General features: G+C 53.2%; 2 protein-coding genes across 4 annotated transcripts in view; one reads left to right on the forward strand and one right to left on the reverse strand.

The window, feature by feature from the left end:
• The window catches only part of LOC309533042 (MAM and LDL-receptor class A domain-containing protein 1-like), a 383,106-nt gene that overhangs the window by 303,354 nt on the left and 58,106 nt on the right, over window positions 1-21,646 (reverse strand). The gene's annotated exons all lie outside the window — the stretch shown is intronic.
• FGF12 (fibroblast growth factor 12) overlaps window positions 1-21,646 on the forward strand; it is a 239,911-nt gene that overhangs the window by 129,516 nt on the left and 88,749 nt on the right. The window contains exon 1 of one of the 3 annotated variants that reach the window (XM_082224573.1): window positions 15,249-15,524. The exons of the other annotated variants lie outside the window; for them this stretch is intronic. Within the exon in view, the coding sequence (XP_082080699.1) occupies window positions 15,326-15,524 (199 nt within the window). The 5' untranslated portion in view covers window positions 15,249-15,325. Of the gene's footprint in view, window positions 1-15,248; window positions 15,525-21,646 lie in introns of those variants that run through there. 3 annotated transcript variants of the gene reach the window in all.

Consider the following 21,646-nt stretch of genomic DNA (forward strand, 5'->3'; position numbering starts at 1 on the left):
TGAAAGCTCATACCAAGAACTAACTCAGTTGGTCTTTAAGGTGCTACTGGAAGGAATTTTTTTATTTTGACTATGGCAGACCAACACGGCTACCTACCTGTAACTTAAGCCAATGCAGGCAGCCAACTGGGCCTTGTGCGACAGGACAGGTGGATGGCTCACCTTGCTTTTGGACATAGTGCCATGGCTAGCAGCCACTGAGCATCAGAAGAGCCTGCTGGGCCAAAGGGAGCCAGGATCTAGCCCAGCAACCTGTTCTCACAGGGCCCATTATGAGAAGCAGGTCTAGGGACAAGAGCAACTCTCAAATCCTGCCGTTTCCAGCAACTGGGATTTGGAGGCCTTCCTGCTTCCATCATGCAAGGAAGCACCAAAAAGACCATAAGAAGCTCCCTCTCGCAGGAACCAGTGATGGCCAACCTAGATGGCTTCCAAAGATGTTTGGACAAATTCACGGATGAGGAGAGGGCTACCGGTGGCTACTAGCCAGGATGTCAGTACTGTACATTCAAAGGCAGCAGTGCTTTTGAATGCCGGTTGCTGAAGACCACAGGAGTAGAGAGAGTTCTCGTGCTTGAATCCTGCCTGTTGGTTTCCTATACTGGGCATGCGGGTGGCGCTGTGGTCTAAACCACTGAGCCTCTTGGGCTTGCCAATCAGAAGGTCGGTGGTTCGAATCCCCACAATGGGGTGAGCTCCCGTTGTTCTGTCCCAGCTTCTGCCAACCTAGCAGTTCAAAAGCACACCAGTGCAAGTAGATAAATAGGTACCATTGTGGCGGGAAGGTAAACGGCATTTCTGTGTGCTCTGGCTTTCGTAACGGTGTCCCGTTGCTCCAGAAGCAGTTTAGTCCTGCTGGCTACATGACCCGGAAAGCTGTCTGTGGACAAACACTGGCTCCCTCGGCCTAAAAGCGAGATGAGTGCCGCAACCCCGTAGTTGAATTCGACTGGACTTAATCATCATGGGGACCTTTACCTTTCTTTGGTGATCCCTCTTAGCCGAGTAAGATTGTCTTCCATAAATACGGTTTTAACAGTGAGTCCATAAGTGACTGTGGAGGCCAATTCTGGATCCACATGTCCTTCCACAGTGGGGACATTGGTTTCCAGACGGGTGTTGATCACGGTGATGGTTTGCCAAGCGTGCCTTCCTCCTAGCACGTTTTCCCCTTGCATCCTGAGTTCGAGTGTCTTCAAAGCCTTTACCTTACTTTACCTTACTGGGCACCTGTTTGGTCACTGCAAGAACAGGATTCTGGACTGGATGGGCCTCCTTTGGCCTGATCCAGCAGGCAATGTTCTTACAAATGCATGTCTCTTAAATCTGCATTTCTGACTTCCGCATGCATGCAGCGGTGGCGTGTCAAAATGGTTTATGTGTCACATACATGGTGATCAGCCCAAGGTCAGCTCCAGGCTGCCAAGCATTTTTTTTTGGGGGGGGTCCACCTCGTGATGGAAATTTATATTAAATCATTCTGTTGCCATAGTACAACCATACACTTTTTAAAAAGAGGACTTTTCATAAATGAGGGGAAGGATGAATCTCTCACTGGCAGACATGCAAACACCCCACAAAGCAAATCAGGATGGGTGCCGGCTGATTCTTCATCGCCATGTAACCTTCCCACAAAGAACTCAGAAAGTACACTCAGTGAAGACCAGGCATAACCTCCATGCTAGCTGTGCACAAGTAGGTCAGGATGAATGAGATCTTTTCCTAGAGCAAGACTCAGGACAGGGACTCTTAGAGCCACAAGGGGGCAGCATTGTGCCTTAGAAGACAGCAGAACTTTGCACTTAAACCAAACACCTTCCGTTTTTCCTGCTTCTGCTGAGGGATATTCTGGGAAATATCCAGACCCAGCAGGGTGGGCAGGTCCCTAGGCCATGCTCTCTTGCTGAGAGATCCATCCTGGACTAGTACCCATCAACCGCCTGCTCCTGCTCCTTGAATTTGTCCAATCTTCTAATGAATCCATCCATGTCTGTGGTCATCACGGCCAGTGGGAGAGAGTTCCACAGGTTAACTCTGCGCTGCGTAAAGAAGGACTTCCTTTTATCCACCCTGAAATCTTCCAACCTTCGACTTCCTTGGGTGTCCACAACTTCTAGTGTTAGGAAACAGGGAGAAAAACATTTCTCTGTCCACATGCCATGCACAACTTTACAAACTTCTATCATGTTGCCTCATTCTCTCCTTTTCTCTAAACTAAAAAATCACAAATGCTGCAACCTTTCCTGACAGGGGGGTCACTCCAGCTTGATCCTTGTGGCTGCCCTTGTCTAAAACCTTTTCCAGCAGCGCTACAATATCCTTTTTGAGACGAGGCAACCAGAACGGTGCACAGTATTCCAAATGCGGTCACACCGTAGAGTTGTGTGATGGCATTACAAAAGCAGCGGTTTCGTTTTCAAATCCTTTCTAACGATCCCTAGCGCAGAATTTCCTTCGTCTGAGGCTCTGTGTCTGTAGCCGGCAGCTCCCTGTGTTAATTTCTTGGGTGCTGAAAGGTGTTTGATGGTTGCATCTTGGGACCACTTTGTACAGTCATTGTACAGTCTTGCATTTCAGGGGCTGGGCTAGATCTTCCCCACCAACTCTACAATTCTATGATCATACAGTTTCCTGGATGGTATGATTTCAAGATGCACTGCAGGTCTGCACATGGAATTGTGTCGTGCATTTTTTTAGGCAGGGAGTGGTAGCCTCCCTGCATGTAGAAAGCAAGCATGTAAGGGAGACTGTTTTACTGCCCCTGGATGTTTCGGTTTTGACTTCTGCACACCAGAAGTTGGCAAGGGGCCATTCGGAGAGCCCTGCTCCTCAGACAGCCTCCCCACAATCTCTCAAGTGCTCTGCTAAGTGGCTTTCACTTTGGTCCCTTCTCCTCCTGTCTGCCTCTCCCAGCTGTAACCCCGTCCTTTTGGCTTCTCCAGGCAAAACATGGCTTGTGGCTGAGACTGATAAGTCACCTGCGGCTGCGCTCAGCCTGCGCTTCCCTCCTGCCTCCCCTTCTGCTGAGCAAACGCGGGTTGGAAGGAGCCGCCAGCGAGAGACTCTTCCACGTGGAGAAGTGGCGTCTTGAGTGTCTCCTCCTGTAGCCAGACGCCTCTCATTCCAAGCATCCCAGAGCTGGCTGAGTTCCTTGGCGCAGCCCTGGGGCCACGGATTAGAGTATCCCAAACCGCCAGGCCAGCATTTCCTTAATTAAGCCTCCCCATTACCCTGGAAGGCACTCAGGAGTCCTCTCTCTGGCTTTAAATTGATCACCTTTGGGAAGCTGTTTTCTTCCACAGAGGAGCAAGAAGCCTGTTGGCTGGGACTGGGATGCTGAGACACTGAGTGGGCCGGAAGCTCTCATGTCCCAGGTCAGAGCTCTTTGGCTTAAGAAATGCCACTGTCCCCCCCCCACCCTGAATCAGAGAAGGATTGAGTTGCCAGCTGATTGGGCAAAGGGCTGCTTTTGTGTCTTCTGCAGCAGCTCTGAGTGCAGTCATTAGTGGTGAGGCTTTTTACAGCATTGCTCCCCTCCCCTCCCCGCAGTTGCCAGTCAAGCTGATCTTAAAGGATAGGAGCAGGAGTCAATAATAATAATAATAATAATAATAATAATAATAATAATAATAATAAAGTTGGCAACAGAATTCAGTTTCCCATCTCTCATTTGGAACATAGGAGAAATAGCTGAAGGTCCACGCTGAGTGAGAACCGTTTTATGCCACAGAGGAAGTGTTTGGCTTTCGATGACATGAGAGGGTGGCTGGAGGTGACAAGACAGAATTTTGTAAAATCATGCTTGGCATGGAGAAAATGGGTAGAGAAAAGTCCTCTCATCATACCAGAACTTGTAAGGTAAACATAAAGGGACCCCTGACCATTAGGTCCAGTCGTTGATGACTCTGGGGTTGTGGCGCTCATCTCGCTTTACTGGCCGAGGGAGCCAGCGTACAGCTATTGGGTCATGTGGCCAGCATGAATAAGCCGCTTCTGGTGAACCAGAGCAGCGCACGGAAACGCCGTTTACCTTCCCGCCGGAGTGGTACCTATTTATCTACTTGCACTTTGACGTGCTTTCGAACTGCTAGGTTGGCAGGAGCTGGGACCGAGCAATGGGAGCTCACCCCGTCGCGGGGATTCGAACCACCGACCTGATTGGCAAGTCCTAGGCTCTGTGGCTTAACCCACAGCACCTCCCTGCATCCCTCCCGGAACTTGTAGACAGCCAATAAGGCTGAATGTTGGAAGATTCAGTACAGATAAAAGAATGTCCTCCTTCACGGAGCTTGTAGTTGGAACTATGGAACTCCCTTCCACAGGAAACAGCTTAGATGGCTTTAAGACAGGATTAGACGACTTCATGGAGGAGAGAGATGTTGATGGCTACTAGCCAGGATGGCTCTGGTCTGCCTTCACAGACAGAGGATGAATTCCATCTGTTGAGAACCGAGGGAGGAGAGTGAGAGCTCTTGTTCTCAGATCCTGCTTGCAGGTTCGCCAATAGAGGCATCAGGGTGGCTCCTATAAGAACAGGATTCTGGACTGGACGGTCCATTGGCTTGGCCCCGCAGGGCTCCTAGTAATGTTCTTAGGTTCTTATGCTACATGCCACACAGTCATTCAGAGGTTGACTTCCCCTGAGCCTGGAGGCTCATCGTGCCTAACAGCCATTGCCAGATCTCCAAGAAGTTCCTTGCTCCTTTCTGAAAGCCATGAGAATATGAGGCCCCCATTCAGCCCCTGCAAGCTTTGCAGACCACCTCTGTGGCCTCGTGCCATTCTCCCCGCACCCAAGAGTGCCCCCCTCCATGGGCAGCAGTGATTCCAGGCAGCCTTTGGCATTTGTGCAAAGAAGTTTGTGTCCACCCCTCCTGCCTCCTTTTTTGCAAACAGTGTTTGTCCTCTGCCTTTCGACTTAATCAGACCTTCCTCTGCAGCAGATATTTTGTGAAAACAAGATGCTGTTTGGGGGTGTGTGTGTGTGTGTTATGAACCCAATTGCACTTCCTCAAAGGAAAATGTGGCCTGACAGTCTCATTCCCAGGCTCCCGAAATTGCCTCTCAGCTGGCCGAAGCTTCATTGCACCGCACCTCTCTTTGATTTAGGTGATGAAAAGTCACTCAAGGGAAATGAAAACTCCTGTTGTCAGGCAGAAACCCTTTTCTCCGGCTTCTGAAAGGATCTCTCCACCACATGCAGCCTCCAAAGTTTGTCTCTTCTGGGCTCTCTGCACAGTTGTTTTGGTGCTGTTTGCTTTGCGATGCAGCCAAGCGCCTTTCTGCCGTAATCCTCAGTGGGCCAGGGTTGTTTTTAAGGGACCCAGCACTGGCTAATGAATACCCTGGTGAGGGAACAGCCTCTTCTCTTCAAACAAGAGAGCCTTGGCTGCTGAAATATTAACTGCTGATTGCAAAAGGGGAGCAGTGCCATAAATTGGGCTTCCTCCGAATGAAGCAGCCCAGGAACTCCAGAGGTCCTGTTTGTTGTGCGTTTATGATGGTTTGTGCCCAGGATGGTAGCAGGGCAGTTATATGCAATCCCGCTTTCGATACTATTTGCACCTGCGAACTTTGCAGAGTGGACATACCTCTCCGTCTCCAGGTGGTGCACGTTCCATAGTTCCCTGCCAAAACCCTGTCACTTGTCATGCCATCAATGTTGTGCGTCTCATCTGTGTTGTGTTGTAATGCAAGAATCCCCCTAAAGATGGCAATGATGCCGTAGCGTTGGGGAAGCACTGCAGAGCAGCCCCTGGCGGAGAGGGCTGGGTGACAACTAGGGTTGTGCTCTTTCCACAGCTGGAGGCTGCAATGTTCCTGAATCCCAGTTGCTGGAAACCACAGGAAGGGAAAGTATTGATCATGTGTTTGAATCCTGCTTGTGGCTTTCCCCACAAGTCAGCCCCTAAAAGCTCCCTAGCCGGATCAGGCCAAATGGGGCCCAATCCAATCCAGCATCCTACTCTCACGGTGACCACCCAGATGACTCAATGGCAAGCCTGCAAGCAGAGCAGGTTGCAGCAACTTAAAAAACAGTTTAAAACCAGATATAGTCACAAGAATAGGGTGGTTCCAAAATTTTCTCTCTCTGGGTCAAAGGCCGCAAAGGTAAAGAGGTGTCTCCTTAGCATATGGCAGAAGTGATGTAAAGAGAGTGCCTGGCGTGTCTCTGTGGGAGTTCCCAGACTCTGCGGCTGCTCCAGAGGATGCCTTTTCTCCAAACAGCATTGAATTCTTTGTTGTCAAGCTCTCTGAACCAAACGCTGCGGAAGCTCAGTGGTCGGGAGACAGTTAAAATGCTGTAATTTCAGGGTTTGCCCATGCCTCTTTCAAAATCCTTCCTCCCACACAGAGACGCCCAGGAGTGCCGAAGCTACATGAATTTTAATTATCTGGCTGCATGCAAGAGGGGGCTGCCTTGCAGAGGGTGAAATATTAATAAAACATAAAGCGCTGCTCTTGTTTCTGCTTAATAAGCATCCTTGACAATGGGGAAGGCTGAGCTCATGAGCGGCTCTAACAAGCGCAGGTGGAACCAGGGTTTCCCCCAAAGATGCGGGGGCTTCCCCCCAAAAAAACCAGAGTGCTGTGGGCTGGATGTGAAAGTGGTGTGTGCGCATTGCTAGCCGTTATGGGATGGAGCCAAGAAGGGCAGGGGGCTGTGTGTGAAGCCGCCTTTGATTCATTTAGAGCTGTGGCTATTTTTAAAGTGACGTTGCATTTAAGAAACTCTTCCAGCCTATGCTCTGCCTCCACAGTTACAGGCAGGGATGCCTCTGAATGCCAGTGGCTGGAGAACGCAGGAGGGGAAAGATGCTCTGGTGCTCAGGTCCTGCTTTCTGGTTCTTCCCAGCAGGCCCTTCTGGTGGTCTTACAGGAGGAGTTGCCTCGTCCTTAGGGATTGGGTGTGTTGCGTGCCCAGTGATTGTGAGATTCCATCTGTACGTTTCTGAGCACAATTCAAAGTGTTGGTGCTGACTTTTAAAGCCTTAAATGGCCTTGGTCCAGTATATCTGAAGGAGCGTATCCACCCCCATCATTCTGCCTGGACACTGAGGTCCAGCGCCGAGGGCCTTCTGGTAGTTCCCTCACTGCGAGAGGTGAGGTTACAGGGAACCAGGCAGAGGGCCTTCTTGGTGGTGGCGCCTGCCCTGTGGAACGCCCTCCCGTCACATGTCAAAGAGAAGAACTACCAGACTTTTAGACGACATCTGAAGGCAGCACTGTTTAGGGAAGCTTTTAATGTTTGATGCATTACTTTATTTTAATATTGTGTTGGAAGCTGCCAACAGTGGCTGGGGAAACCCAGCCAGATGGATGGGGTATAAATAAATTATTATTATTATTATTATTATTATTATTATTATTATTATTATTATCATTATCATGCTGATTACTCCGATGTGCCCTGCAGAAGTGCCTGAGGACTCCCAACACACATCAGAGGAGGCTGGCAGAACACAGACCTGGTGGGATGCCCAGGGAGGCCACATGGTTCACATTGCCAGCACGCAGGAGGGCTTCCTCATAGAACTGCAGAGTGGGAAGGGACCCTGGGGGTCATCTAGTCCAACCCCCAGCCATGCAAGTATCTCAGCTAAAGCATCCCTGGCAGATGGCTGTCCAACCTCTGTTTAGAAACCTCTTAGGAAGGAGAGTCCACCACCTTCCCAGGGAGTCCTTTCCAGCTCTTGCCATCAGAAAGTTCTTCAAGATGTTGAGTTGGAATCTCCTTGGCTGGTTCAGGTCCTTCCCCCCAGATCAGGGGGAAAGAAGCTGGTTCCGCCATCCATGGGGCAGCCCTTCAGATATTTGAAGACGGCTGTAAAATCTCCTGTCGGTCTTCTCTTCTCCAGGCTAAGCGTCCCCAACACCTTCAGAAAGAGCAAGACTCTTATGAGCACTGTATAAGGATGGGTGGTCATAAGGCTGTCCGAACCTCCTGAATTCATTTCCTGTGCTTTTGAGGTTTGTCCTGGTTTAGCATCTGAGAGAGAATAAGTTTGAGGAAAGGGCAAGCCCTGCTCCTGCCTTATTCCAAGCCCTTTCTATACCAGATAGTTCCTCATTTGGTTTTTTCAAGTCTTTGTTTTTTAAATATTTGTGGCTTGTGATATTTATGACTGGCTAAGCAGACTGGCTAAGCAGAGTGGATGCGGGTGGCGCTGTGGGTTAAAGCCTCAGCGCCTAGGGCTTGCCGATCGAAAGGTCGGCGGTTCGAATCCCCGCGGCGGGGTGCGCTCCCGCTGCTCGGTCCCAGCGCCTGCCAACCTAGCAGTTCGAAAGCACCCCCGGGTGCAAGTAGATAAATAGGTACCACTTACCAGCGGGAAGGTAAACGGCGTTCCGTGTGCTGCGCTGGCTCGCCAGATGCAGCTTTGTCACGCTGGCCACGTGACCCGGAAGTGTCTGTGGACAGCGCTGGCCCCCGGCCTATAGATGTGAGATGGGCGCACAAACCCCAGAGTCTGTCAAGACTGGCCCGTTCGGGCAGGGGTACCTTTACCTTTACCTTTAAGCAGAGGTCAAGGGGCGCGGGTGGCGCTGTGGGTTAAACCACAGAGCCTAGGACTTGCTGATCAAAAGGTCAGTCGGCGGTTTGAATCCCCATGACGGGGTGAGCTCCCATTGCTCGGTCCCTGCTCCTGCCCACCTAGCAGTTCGAAAGCATGTCAAAGTGCAAGTAGATAAACAGGTACCGCTCTGGCCGGAAGGTAAACAGTGTTTCCATGCGCTGCTCTGCTTCGCCAGAAGCGGCTTAGTCATGCTGGCCACATGTACGCCAGCTCCCTCGGCCAATAAAGAGAGATGAGTGCTGCAACCCCAGAGTCGGTCACGACTGGACCTAATGGCCAGGGGTCCCTTTACCTTTACTTTTTAAGCAGAGGTGATTGGCATAAACATCTATTGAGCTTCTTAGCCACTGAAAATGTATTGGTAGCATTGGGGCTGAGAGGAAGAAGACTGAACCATGGTTTTGGAGAGGTTTTTTTTAATGGGGGTGGGGGTGTCAAAATCTTGGCAGGACTATTCCCCACTTTGCCCATTAGCAGGCTCTTCCCTGTCACTGACAGCCTCTCTGCAAAGATCTCCGGATTTGCACAAAAGTGCGACTTTAGTAAACAAACAAGAAGAACTTTTGCATATATTTTTTTAAAAAAGAGATTTCCAAAAGTACAGTTGGAACAACAGGGACAATGCATGCAGCCTCGCAGATTTGGCAACTGTTGTACAGCAGCTCCAAAGATCCTGCACTGCTTGCAAATGTATTTCTGAGCCCAAGCCAAGCTGTGGACATATAAAGGCCCAAATATGGGCCTGACAGGGTCTTCTCCATGGTGGCTCCTATCTTTGGACTGACCTGTGTCTGATGCTACTGTGGACTATGTTTTCACACCAGTTACAGAGGCATCTCTTTGCCCAGGCTTTTAAGGAGAACCTAAGCTAGTCTGCCAGGGACGCGGGTGGCGCTGTGGGTTAAACCACAGAGCCTAGGACTTGCTGATCAGAAGGTTGGCAGTTCGAATCCCCGCGACGGGGTGAGCTCCCGTTGCTCTGTCCCAGCTCCTGCCAACCTAGCAGATTGAAAGCACGTCAAAGTGCAAGTAGATAAATAGGTACCGCTCCAGCAGGAAGGTAAACGGTGTTTCCGTGCGCTGCTCTGGTTCGCCAGAAGCGGCTTAGTCCTGCTGGCCACATGACCTGGAAGCTGTATGCCGGCTCCCTCGGTCAGTAAAGCGAGATGAGCGCTGCAACCCCAGAGTCGGCCACGACTGGACCTAATGGTCAGGAGTCCCTTTACCTTTACCTTTAAGCTAGTCTGCCAGTTGAGACTAGGAACAGAGGAAGCCGTCTCGTACAAAGTCAGACTGTTGGTCCATTTAGCTCAGTATTGTCTGCACTGGCTGGTAGCATCTCTCCAGGGTACCAGAGGGGGAGCCTTTCCTAGCCCTGCCCAGAGATGCCATGAGGAATTTCACCTGGGTTCTTCTGCAAGCAGTGTGTGTGTCCTGCCACTGAGCTGTGGCTCTGGGAGAGATTGACTTTCCCCCAGCTTTTATAAATGTTCTTTGTTTTGCGTTGCTGAAAATGTTGGTATCTGTAATTTTTATTGTGTGTTTTACGCTGCTGGAATGGTCTTGATGACGGGGCAGGCTCATAAATCAGGCGGAGAAACAAGCACTTAAATTAAATTGCAGATTGGCCATTAGCAAAGTTAGGGAACTTTCATTTGTGAGGTTAATCATGCCTTTTGGCCTGGAACGTGTCGTTTGTGGATACTGTCAATACAGATCACAAAGCCATAAAAACATTTGCATTTGCACGGCCCTTTGGAGTGCTCAGAGCACCTCACATGCCATTTATAGCAGCGCTCCTCACAACAACCTTCTGAGGTAGGACAGGGCTGCTGTAAGACAAAGGGTGGAGAAGGCTTGAGGCTGAGAGAGACAGGCAGCAGTCGTCCCTCCTTCTTGATGTGAGACTAGCAGGTCAATGGCTGAGAACATGTCTGCTGGGCCAGGCCAAAGGGGCCCCCTCTAGTCCAGCATCCTGCTCTCACAGGGGCCAACCTGGGAAACCGACAAGCAGGATTTGAGCGCAAGAGGAACTTTCCCCTCCTGCAGTTCCCAGCAATTGGCATTCAGAAGCATTTCTGGCTAGGGGCCATCTGCAGCCATCTCCACGAATTTGTCTAATCCACTTTTAAAGCCATCTTGGTTGGTGGCCATCAGGGCCTACAGTGGCAGGGAGTTCCACAGTCTAACTATGAGCTGCCTGAATAAGTCCTTTCTTTTCTCTGTCCTGGGTTTTTCCGGCGTTCATTCGATGCCCACGAATTCGAGTGTTCCAAGAGAGGGCGGAAGCATTTTCCCTCTCCGCTTCCTCCTTGCCTTGTGCAGTTTTGTAAACTTCTGTCCTATCGCCTCTTTCTGCCTTTTCTCTGAACTAAGAGGTCCCAAATGGGGAAGCTTTTCCTCATAGGGGAGGGGCTCCATCCCCTTGACTGTTTATGTTGCCCTAGTAAAGGTAAAGGGACCCCTGACCATTAAGTCCAGTCGTGGCCGACTCTGGGGTTGCTGCGCTCATCTCGCTTTACTGGGCAAGGGAGCTGGCATACAGCTTCCGGGTCATGTGGCCAGCAGGACTAAGCTGCTTCTGGGAAACCAGAGCAGCGCACGGAAATGCCGTTTACCTTCTGCTGGAGCGATACCTATTTATCTACTTGCACTTTGACGTGCTTTAGAACTGCTAGGTTGGCAGGAGCTGGGACCGAGCAACTGGAGCTCACCCCGTTGCGGGGATTCGAACAGCCGACCTTCTGATCGGCAAGTTCTAGGCTCTGTGGTTTAACCCACAGCACCACCCTTGGTTGCCTTACTCTGAAACTTTTCCAACTCTGCTACATCCTTTCTGAGGTGAGGGAGATGAGCAGAACTGAACACAGCACCTGGGAAGAGGGGCAGGCATGGCTTTTCTACAGCCTGCTTCCTGCCTGGCCTTGACCTTCTGCAGGGGACCTCAGGGTGGAACGATGGAGGTCCTGCTCTTGATGGCTATGTTATTTTTCTGCTCACTTTCCCATCTCCATGGCACATGTTTCCTTTCCCCCCTCTGGGCTCCAGTCAACCAGGATCTACCCCACAGCCTCCCTTCTCATGCTTTGCACTTCACCCAATCCCCTCCTGCCTCACAGCAACTTAACCCAGCAGAGGAAAATGGATAAATAATGCAGACGTAGCTTTTATCGGTTTAGGGTGGTGAAATCAGATACGAACTGGGCTGCAGCGGCTCAGGGGAGAGAGAGGAGTTGTAATGACCAGTCAAACGGTAGCCTCACAACTCCCTTCTGTGCCACCCTGGTAGCAGCACACACACAACAGTTTAGAGGGAAGGAAGGGAAGAGGGAACACGACAGACGTTTGTGAAATAATGCAAAGCACAGGGAAAGTGGATAGTTGTGTTTTTAAAAAAAATATTTCTTTGCAAACCCTAGAACTCATTGACCTCCAGTGTAGTCGAATGTTGGGAGATTCAGGAAAGACGCAAGAAAGCAGTACAGTTAAAGTGTGGAACTCCTTGCCACAGGAGGCAGTGATGTTCATGAACCTGGATGGCTTTAAAAGATTTGACAAATTCACTGTGCTTCTGAATCCCAGTTGCCTGAAACCACAGGAGGGAAGAGTTAATCCTGCTTGCAAATTTCCCATTGCCGCATCTGCTTGGCCCCTGTGAGAACAGGATTCTGAACTAGGGGGCCCCCATTGGCCTGATCCTGCCGGGCTGTTCTTATGTTCTTATACCCTTTTACGAAGCAGCAGCGTTCTGGACTGAGATGAGCCCCCACTGGGGCGATTCAGTAAGACGACTCCATTCTCAAATACCAAGTCAGGGCTTGGCTGTCACTCAAGTGATGCTGAAAACCAGTCCTTCCATTCGCAGGGCCTGTAAAGCAACCTAAATGTGCTGGAACAGGTCATAAAATTACCGTATTTTTCGCTCTATAGGACGCACTTTACCCCCTCCAAAAATGAAGGGGAAATGTGTGTGCGTCCTATGGAGCAAATGCAGGCTCCTTGCCTTCAGCGATAGCAACGCGAGGCCTCTGCACTCCGTAGGCTTTGCATTGCTTTCGCTGAAGCCTAGAGAGAGAGGCTTCAGGGATAGCTTTTGGAGCGCAGTGGGAACTCGCGCTGCACTCCTAAGGCTTCGGGTTCCTTTAGCTGAAGCCAGGAGAGCAAGACTCTCCTGGCTTCAGCAGAGAGGGAGAGCTGCGCAGCGCCCCTTCAGCTAAGCGGGAGGAGAAATGGAAGGGGCTCTGTTTCTCCTGCCGCTTCGCTGAAGGGGCGCTGAGCAGAGAGGGGGAGAATTTTTTTTCCTTGTTCTCCCCCTCTAAAACTAGGTGCGTCCTATGGTTGGGTGCGTCCTATAGAGCGAAAAATACGGTACTTTTCAAAGCAATCCTTTCCCCGTGCCCTGTTCATTGGTCCACATACAGTTAGAAGGGGGGGGGGCTTCAGTAATTGTGTGAAAGTCCCCTTTGGGGGCCTAGCATGAAAAGCGTGCCTCTGAACATCCGTGGGCGCTTGTGCTTGCACGCTTGAGCATGTCAGGGGTGTGTGCTCCTAGGCACCTGCAGAGTGTCACCAGTGAGGCAGCTTCAACAAGCCACACACAAAGGACAGAAGCATTTATAAGGGTGGTGAGCGACCCCCCCCCCCCGCAGGGTTGATTCCCTAGGCGGCGCATCCTGTTTCCCCAGATTAATCTCCTTAAGGAAGGGGGCAGAGTAAACTCTGGGAGGCTGCAGAGGGGCAGCATCCCTGAGGAGGGACATCAGAATTTCCTGGATCAGGCCAATGGCCCACCTGGAGTCCAGCCTCCTGTTCTCACAGACGCCCCAATGAGAAACCCGCAAGCAGGATCGGAGCACAAAGAGCACAACTCTCCCCTCCTGTAGCTTCCAGCAAGCGGCCTGAAAGAAACAGCCCTCCCCTTTTGCAAGAACCCCATTCAGAGGTAGACTGCCCCTGGGTGGGGAGGCTCCATTCTCTGCAACCAGCAGGTGGGTCGTCGCCTTTTCAAGGCACCTCAAACCCAGCGACCCCCCCCCCACCCCTTGTTTTTTAATGGCCGGCGACATTGTCAAAAATTGAAGGCGGCAGCAAGGCTTCTCAACACCAGTTGCCAGAAACCGCAGGAGGCGAGAGGAGAGCAGCTGCTGCCGCCGCTGGTGGTTTCAGCCGCTGTGAGATGCCACTGGCCTCATCCTGCAAGCTCTTCGGATGCTCTTATCGCCTCCTGGCTCCGCTCCAGGGGTCCAGCCCCGCAGTCCGTTGCGGGGCCTGGGATTCCCCCCCCCCCAGTCCTCGATGCGTTGGTCAGCCTCCCGCGTTGGCGAGCGCCGAGCGCATCCTCCTCGGAGCAGCGCGGGGGAAAGAGGTGCCGGGGCTGCGAGCCAGCCAGCCAGCGAGCCCCTCCTGCTGTCCCCCCGGCGAGCCGTCGAATCAGCGGCGCCCGCAGTGGTCTCTCCTCCGCCCGGGCGAGCCTCTCATCCGAACCTCGGTCACGTAGGATTGCGTAGAAGCGGGGAGGGAGGCGAGGCTGCTGGTGCCGCCGCCGGCTGCCTCCGAAGAGGCTCCCATTCCCCTGCCCGCCGCTGCTCCGCCGGGTCGGGACCGCAGGACCCGCCGCGAAACCGCCTCCTCGGGGAGGGGAGATGGCAGCCCGGGCGGCCGCGGCTGCTGTCCGGCCCCCGGGCGGCCCCTGAGCGCCTCGCCGGTGGGGGCGGCTCCCGGGCAGCCCAGAAGAAGAGGAGGAAGGGGGCTTCGCCGCCCCCGGGTCCCTCGTGGCGCCATGGGCCGCCGGAGAAGCTGAGCGAGGCCGTAGCGGAGCTATGTGGCTGGCCCGGGGACCGGCGGGCCGCAGCGGGGGCCACGAGGCAGCTGCAGCGCCGCCGCCGACGGAGAGGAGGAGGAGGCGGCGGCGACGGGGGGCGGGAGCCTGAGAGAGCCCGCCTTCGCCCCCCCTCCTCCGCCCGCCCTCCGCGCGGTCCCCGAGCGTGGAGACAGACGGCGCCTCTTTCGTCTTCCCAGCCGACGTCGACACTGCGAAAGGCCTCGCCGGACGGGTCCCGGACGGAGCGGGGGCCATGAGGGGGGCTCCGCCGGCGCCTCTGGGGTCCGGCAGCTCAGAAATGAGATCCCCGCGAGGCTCCGACGCCGGAGACCCCCGCGCCGAGGCGGCCAGAGCATCGGAGGGAGCAGCGGCAGCCGCAGCCGCCCCGTCGGACCCACATTCCTCCTCCTCCTCGTGATGCACCGCTGGGCCTCGGGACCCGCGGGGGGATACTGAGGCAGGGCTCTGGAGAACCTCCACTCCTCCCCCCGCTCCACGCCCAACATTTGCCAGCCGGGTTTTGTATCCCTTTCTCTCGCTCGCTTCGCAACGAGGACCGTCCCTTCGTGCCAAAGCCGCGCGGGCCCTGGAGCGGCCAGCTGTTGCGGGGCTCGCATCTGGAGAGGCGCGAGGTTCCGGAGGGGCGCCGGGGCCCTGGACAAGGCGCCTGGCCAGCCTGCCGACGGAGAGCCCCTGCCGTCGGACCTTCCCCCGAGCGGAGGCAGCGCGGGAGGGAGGCGAGCCGAGGCGTCTTTTCCCCCCAGCCTCTGGGCTGGGGGGGAGGCGGAGAGGAGCAGGGGGTCTCTGCTGGGGGCCCGGACTTTCGGGGTGGGGGGCTTGCGCCGAAGATGGGGAGCCGTCGAGCGGGCGATGAGGGCTAGCGGCCTGTGACTGCTGCCGCCGCCGCCGCCCGCCCCGTCCGGCCATGGCCGCGGCCATCGCCAGCTCGCTGATCCGGCAGAAGCGGCAGGCCCGCGAGTCCAACAGCGACCGCGTGTCCGCCTCCAAGCGCCGCTCCAGCCCCAGCAAGGACGGCCGCTCCCTCTGCGAGAGGCACGTCTTGGGCGTCTTCAGCAAGGTCCGCTTCTGCAGCGGCAGGAAGAGGCACGTCCGGCGGAGACCAGGTCAGTAGCTGCCGCGGGCGGGCGCGCGCGCGCCAGGGGGACGCCCTGGGGGGCCAGACCCAGAAGCAGCGACCCTGGCCGTGTGCTGAGGGAGTGCGGGTGCTCCCGGGGATTGCCCTTGCAGGGGGGCCTCGGGGCATGTGCAGAGTGCCTCCCTTGTTTGGAGAGCCCAGACGGAGCAGTCCAGGCCGTGAGTCCTCTTAGCTCAGCGCCTGGTTCCTCGCAGGGTGCTGTCCAGCTCCACCTCGACAGATCGGCAACCCAGGTAGACTGCCCCTAAACCTGGAGCTCTGTTTATCCACCAGAGCTACTAGGCATTTATAGACCTAGCTGCCACATACGAAGCTTTTACATTTTGATGCCACTCTGACTGCGACTAAGGTGGGGCCATTAGTCCTGCCACAGGGTTCAGCTGAATGCCTCTGGGGTGCCCGTAGCAGGGCTTGACGAGCCGTCTCTTGCTCTTTGCCCCACACCAACTGGAATTCAGGCTTAGGCTGCCCCCTCCTGTTGCCATTGTGACGAAAAGCAAATAAACTGAGCGCGTGCAGAGTGCCACTTAAGAACTGCAAACCCCCATTTAGAAGGCAGACCCAGGGGCTGTGTTTCCCTGGTGTTGATTTTCAATACTAGGAGCCAGGCCTGCAGCGTCTGAGGTAGGGAGGGTGGCAAGAGTTCTCCTGCACAAGTGCAGAGCGCTCCCTCATAGGCAGCACCACAGCAGGGATGTCTGTGGATATTGTGCAGCTTGTTACAATTATTATTTGCAGCCTGTCTGTCAGAATACGGATCCTTCAAAGGTAGCTTATAAAGGACTTTGAAATGTAGTCCCCCCCCCAACACATGATAAGCAATTTCAACATATAATAAGTCAGATCATTGGTGGTAGATTGATCCCTGAATTTCTCCCAGGCTCAGGGCTGCCTCTCCCCCCCCCCCCACTTTTCTTCATATTTTGAAAGCTTTTCCCTTTTAATTTTTTCCCTTGCTGCATTTGCATAACAGTTCCCGGATTAATTGTCCCACATTGCAGCCTTTTATTCTGGATTCAGGTGGTTTCCAGCAAGTCCTGCCCCCCCTTCTGGTTCTGCTCTTACAGTAACTAAAAGGTGTAGGATCCTTATTTCCTCCCAGTCCGTATATGCTTTGAACCACAGGGAGCAAAATCCGTTCTCTTCTAGCTGTAATGCTCACAGGTACTTGGGTCAAGTGTGCGGAACTGACCCGGGCCTGCAATTATCACCGGAGGCCCATCTTCATCGCCCTCCCTTCCGGAGGGTGGCAGCAGCAGGAGAAGGGGCCTTTTCTGTGGTGGCTCCCCACTTGTGGGATGCTCTCCCCAGGGAGACTCCGTTCCAGAAGTCTGTTCTTAAACCAAAACTGTTCTCAAACCGAGGTGTGCTTTCCCAAATGAGGCCTCCCGCTGCTGGTGCCCTTCAACCGTTTGGATTCCATTCTTAGACCGAGGTAAAGTTCTCAAACTGGGACACTACTCCGGTTTTGCAGAGCTATTAAACCAAATCATTTGTAAACAGGACTGTTCTTAAACCGAAGTACCACTGTAAACCTTAGTTGAAAGACACCCATAGTGTTTTGTGCTCCCAGATGTCAGATTTTTAACACACATTCAGTGACTGGAGCCTGATAGATGATCCAAAGTTTTATCAGGTGTTTTTAACCCCAGGCAGATCTGTGGCAGCAAAATGTGGCTGACTTTATAACACCCTCCCCCCGAAAATGGACTTTTTTTTTTACATGCTAATATCCACTGTCCCTTCTTCCTCTTGCATGTCAATCGGATTTGAACAGGACACATTCCCCGAATCGTGCCCATTGGCACCAAAGGTTTGCCTCCTTGCTCTCAAGAGCCTCAGCTCTGCCAAGTGGTTCAAAAGGAAAGCCGCCGATGCACAGGATTTGCTCTGGCCACTGGTTTCCCCAGCTGTGCTACTACTGATGCTCCTCTCTGTGTGACAGAGCAATGGGATGTTGCATTGAAATGGACACTGGTGCTCAAGTCAGCCCAGAAAGCACATCTTGTGAAGAGCTGGAAAAGGGGTTTGCACACTGAGCTTCTAGCGTGGCTCCGACATCCCAGCACTCTTCCCTGTGGACGGAACCAGACATTACAGGCCTCCACTAATGAATTTGTCCTTATGTAACAGAGAAGGAGGATGTCTACAGCGCACAGGGAGTAGGAAGAACACATTCTCCAGCTCTTTGCATGCGCACGCCTCTGCTTCCCATTTCACAAGGAATCTGTGCTCCACAGAACATAAGGAGTTAGGCAAGAGCCTGTGCTGGATCGGGCCCTTGGCTCATCCAGTCCATCATCCTGTTCTTACAGGGGCCAACCGGACGCCCAAAGGGAAAACCCGCAAGCAGGATTCAAGCATGAGAGCCCTCTCCTCATTGCTTGTACCAATTAATAGCCCTCTCCTTTGTGAATGTGCCTGTTCCTCTCTTAAAGCCATCCAAGTTTCTGGCCATCACTGCCTCCTGTGGCAGGGAGTTCCATAGTTTAATTCTGTGATGAAGGGTTTTCCTTTATCTGCCTTAACCTTCCGCCATTCAGCTTCCCTGGAGATCCACAAGCTCTAGAGAGATGGAGAAGAGCTTTTTCTCTCCCCGCTTTCTCCAGGCCAGGCACAATTTCATAAACTGCCCTGTCGCCTCTTCCTTGCCTTTTCTCTAAATGAAGAAGTCCCAAACGTTGCCGCCTCTCTTCATAGAGGTAGGCTAGGCTGAGAGCCAGTGACTGGCCCAAGATCACCCAGGGAGAACCCTGGTCTCCCAGTTCCTAGTCCAACCCTCTAACCACGCTGTCTGCAGATACATCATTTCAGGAACTTGTGAATCGTCTTATTGGAATAGGCAGCAGCCAGTCTCTCTCAGCACCCTTTTGGGATTCAACTGTCGGGAGGCCCTTCTCTCTCTCTCTCTCTCTCTCCCCACACACAATCTACTGGCATGTAGCTTGGCTTACTTCCCCGAGCTGTCTGAAATTCATATCTGCCGTGTCTGGCCAAATTCAAGCACTAACCGAGTGCTCTCTCTCACTCACCCAACAGTCGTTATACCGAGTCAGACTGGTGCTCCACCTAGCTTAGGGGGGGGGGACCCTTGGACCTATAAACTCACCCCCAGTGCCCCCTACTGTACCCTATTGAAAAAGCATTATTTCAGAGCGGCGGTTTGCACGACCCACTAATGTGACACAATGCAATTTGAGACAGCGGCAGTTAATTGCACATTTATTCAAAATCTGATTCTAGCCATTGAGTTCAATTAAATCAGCAGAACTGATGAAGCTGATACAGGGATGCCCCCACAATGAGAGCCACTGATCTAGCTAAGTGTTGTCTACACTGACTGGCAGCAGCTGGCCAGGATATCCCAAGGGAGACTTCCCAACTGGGGAACTGAGCCCGGGACTCCTCTAGGCAAGGCAGGCGCTCTGCCCCTGAAAGGTGGGTGCTTGTTTGTGTGGCCCCACCCTGCCTGCAAGGAGCAGATGGAGCAAAGTCAATATATGATGAAAAGGTAGCTGATCAATTGGTGGAGTGGCAGGCAGTCTGCTGCTGCACCTGAGCTGTGACTACTGCCCTGGCCGCTGTGGGCAGTGAGATTCCTGGGTGAGGTCCGGGATCATGCCCAGTATGGCCTCCTTACCAGTCCCGTTTAAACCAAGAGCTGAGAAGCTTCAGATCCGTCAGCCATACTGTCTAAACTTTGGTGGCTAAGAGCGACCTTTGATTCCTTTGGAAATGGCATGCACTCTGTGCATGCTCAGAGACACATCCCTGCCAAGCACAGAGAGGGCACACAGTTACCTGAGGGCCGCCTAACGATGGCTTACTCTCTGCCCTGCTAGACTTCCAAAGTTTGTTCCTTTTTTTATTAAAGTACCCAAGAGGAAGGGGGAATTGCTGGCTTTGCACAGCCCACCTCAGCCAGATATTGAACTGAACGATGTAGCTTGCCTTTTCAAGATCCGCCCTTTGGGTCTGGAATTGTCAGCCCTGTAGGATAGTTTGCTTTGCAGAGTCTCTTTTCCACCTTGCAAGGTGGAAAGCCAAACTGTCCAAGAATTTCCATCCAAGCAAGTTGGGTCTGGAAGTTTTGCACTTCCTTAGAAACACACTTTGGGAGGGGGCAGTGGGAGGGCAAAACATCCTTTCTGGCAGCCTCAAGGTGCAGCCTTAAGGTGATGTGAAGCAGCCCTATTGGCCCACCTAGGCCCAGAGGCAAAGCAGGGTCAGGTGGTACCCGTGCGGAAAGTTTTTGTCACACCCCCCCACATTGCAATTTTTGGGTACATTGCCCAAAGTTGTTCAGCTTTTTTTTTAGGGTGGTTGGCTGCAAAACAGATATGCCCACCGACCGAAAGTCCGACCGATGATAGCATAAAACCACCTGGGGTGTGTGAACACCACCCACTGGGGGGGGGGGGTGCCAGGCTGATTACCAGGCATATTTGCGCAATCAGCAGGTGGACTTTCACGACAACAATTTTGCCAATCGCGGAAATCTGCCCACTGAGTGTGTGAGTGCCCCCACGCCGAGCGTGGTGTAGTGGTTAAGAGCAGTGGACTCGTAATCTGGTGAACCGGGTTCGATTCCCCGCTCCTCCACCTGCAGCTGCTGGGTGACCTTGGGCCAGTCACACTTCTCTGAAGTCTCTCAGCCCCACTCACCTCACAGAGTGTTTGTTGTGGGGGAGGAAGGGAAAGGGGAATGTTAGCCACTTTGAGACTCCTTAGAGTAGTGATAAAGCGGGATATCGAATCCAAACTCTTCTTCTTCCTCCCAGGGGGATTTTGTCACCCCCCCTAGGCATGACACTCAGGGTGGACTGCACCCCCACCCCCTTGTGACGCCCCTGCCTAGGCCATCCACACTTCAGAGCCTCTGCCTGTGTTGCTCCTGAGCTCCCTTTGGCCATTCCTGCCAGGGGACAGAAGCTGGGGGCTTCAATGGTTTGCACAGCCACCGAACTACCATTTCCCAATTTGCAAAGGGGGGGGGGAATGGAGATGGCTTGGATGGAAATTCTTGGACAGCTTGGCTCGTGACATTGGCGTGCTGGAATCTAGCCGTTGCCGAGTAAGCGACTCTTGCAGGACAGACCATTCCAGGCCTAGAAGCAGAAGTCAACTCGCGGGATTGTGCTGGACAGATGAGCCCGTAAAAGCACTTTGCAAATTAAAAAATGCAAATGAAAGAGGCCATAAGTTAATGACCCTTTTTGCAGTATAGGAACATAGGGAGCTGCCTGGTGCTAAGTCAGACCGGTTGGTCCAGCCGAGCTCGGAGTCACCAGCAGCTCTCCAGGGCCCCAGGCGGGGGGTCTCTCCTGGCCCTATCAGGACATGCCAGGGATTGGATCGGGGAAGTTCTGCACGCAAATCCCCACTGCTGGTGAGAAACATTCCCCTGCCCCTCCTCACAGGTGCCCCCTAGAGATAACGGCTAAGGCAGGCTTGGCGTGAGGGTCCTATGTTCACCTTCTCCAACCCACCCCCCTTTTGTTTTGCAAAGTTTCTTCCTGGCTTCCTACACTTCCTGCCCCCCAGCCGCAGACTGCCATTCTTCCAAAAGCTTTTCCTACAGAGCCGTGTTGCACAAATCTCTGTCCCGCTGTTTTATAAGTCTTTGTAAGTGTCGTCACTGGGCTTTTTAATTGTTGCGAATGCTTCCGCTTCGCCTTATTCCAATTATTTGAGATCCTTGTGTTTATTGCGCTTTTAACTATAGCGCTGGCCACCTCGGGTGGGCTTTGCCCCAAAGGCAGCATATAAATGATTTTATAGCGCAAGCAAAATCAATACTGATATGGCAGCTTCGGGAGAGGGGGAGGTGTGGCAGTGGTTTTCGGGTGGGTGGGAGGAGCAACACTAAAGCTGTTGGTGGCATCCAGCTAAGGTGAAGATGCATGCTTGTTCTAGAGAACAACCCTGTGCACCCCCTAAACCTGTTGTCGGGGTTTCCCCAACCCTCGGGGTTAGATTTGGGAAGGGCATGGGAAGAGGGGAGGAAGTTATGTTGCGCAAGCGTGAACCCATGCGCTGATGGGACATATTAGTTGGGTGGTGCTCATAGTGTGGCCCAGGGCATGGGCC

The sequence above is a fragment of the Podarcis vaucheri genome, assembly GCF_965113315.1.
Source record: "Podarcis vaucheri genome assembly, chromosome: 5".
NCBI lineage: Eukaryota > Metazoa > Chordata > Lepidosauria > Squamata > Lacertidae > Podarcis > Podarcis vaucheri.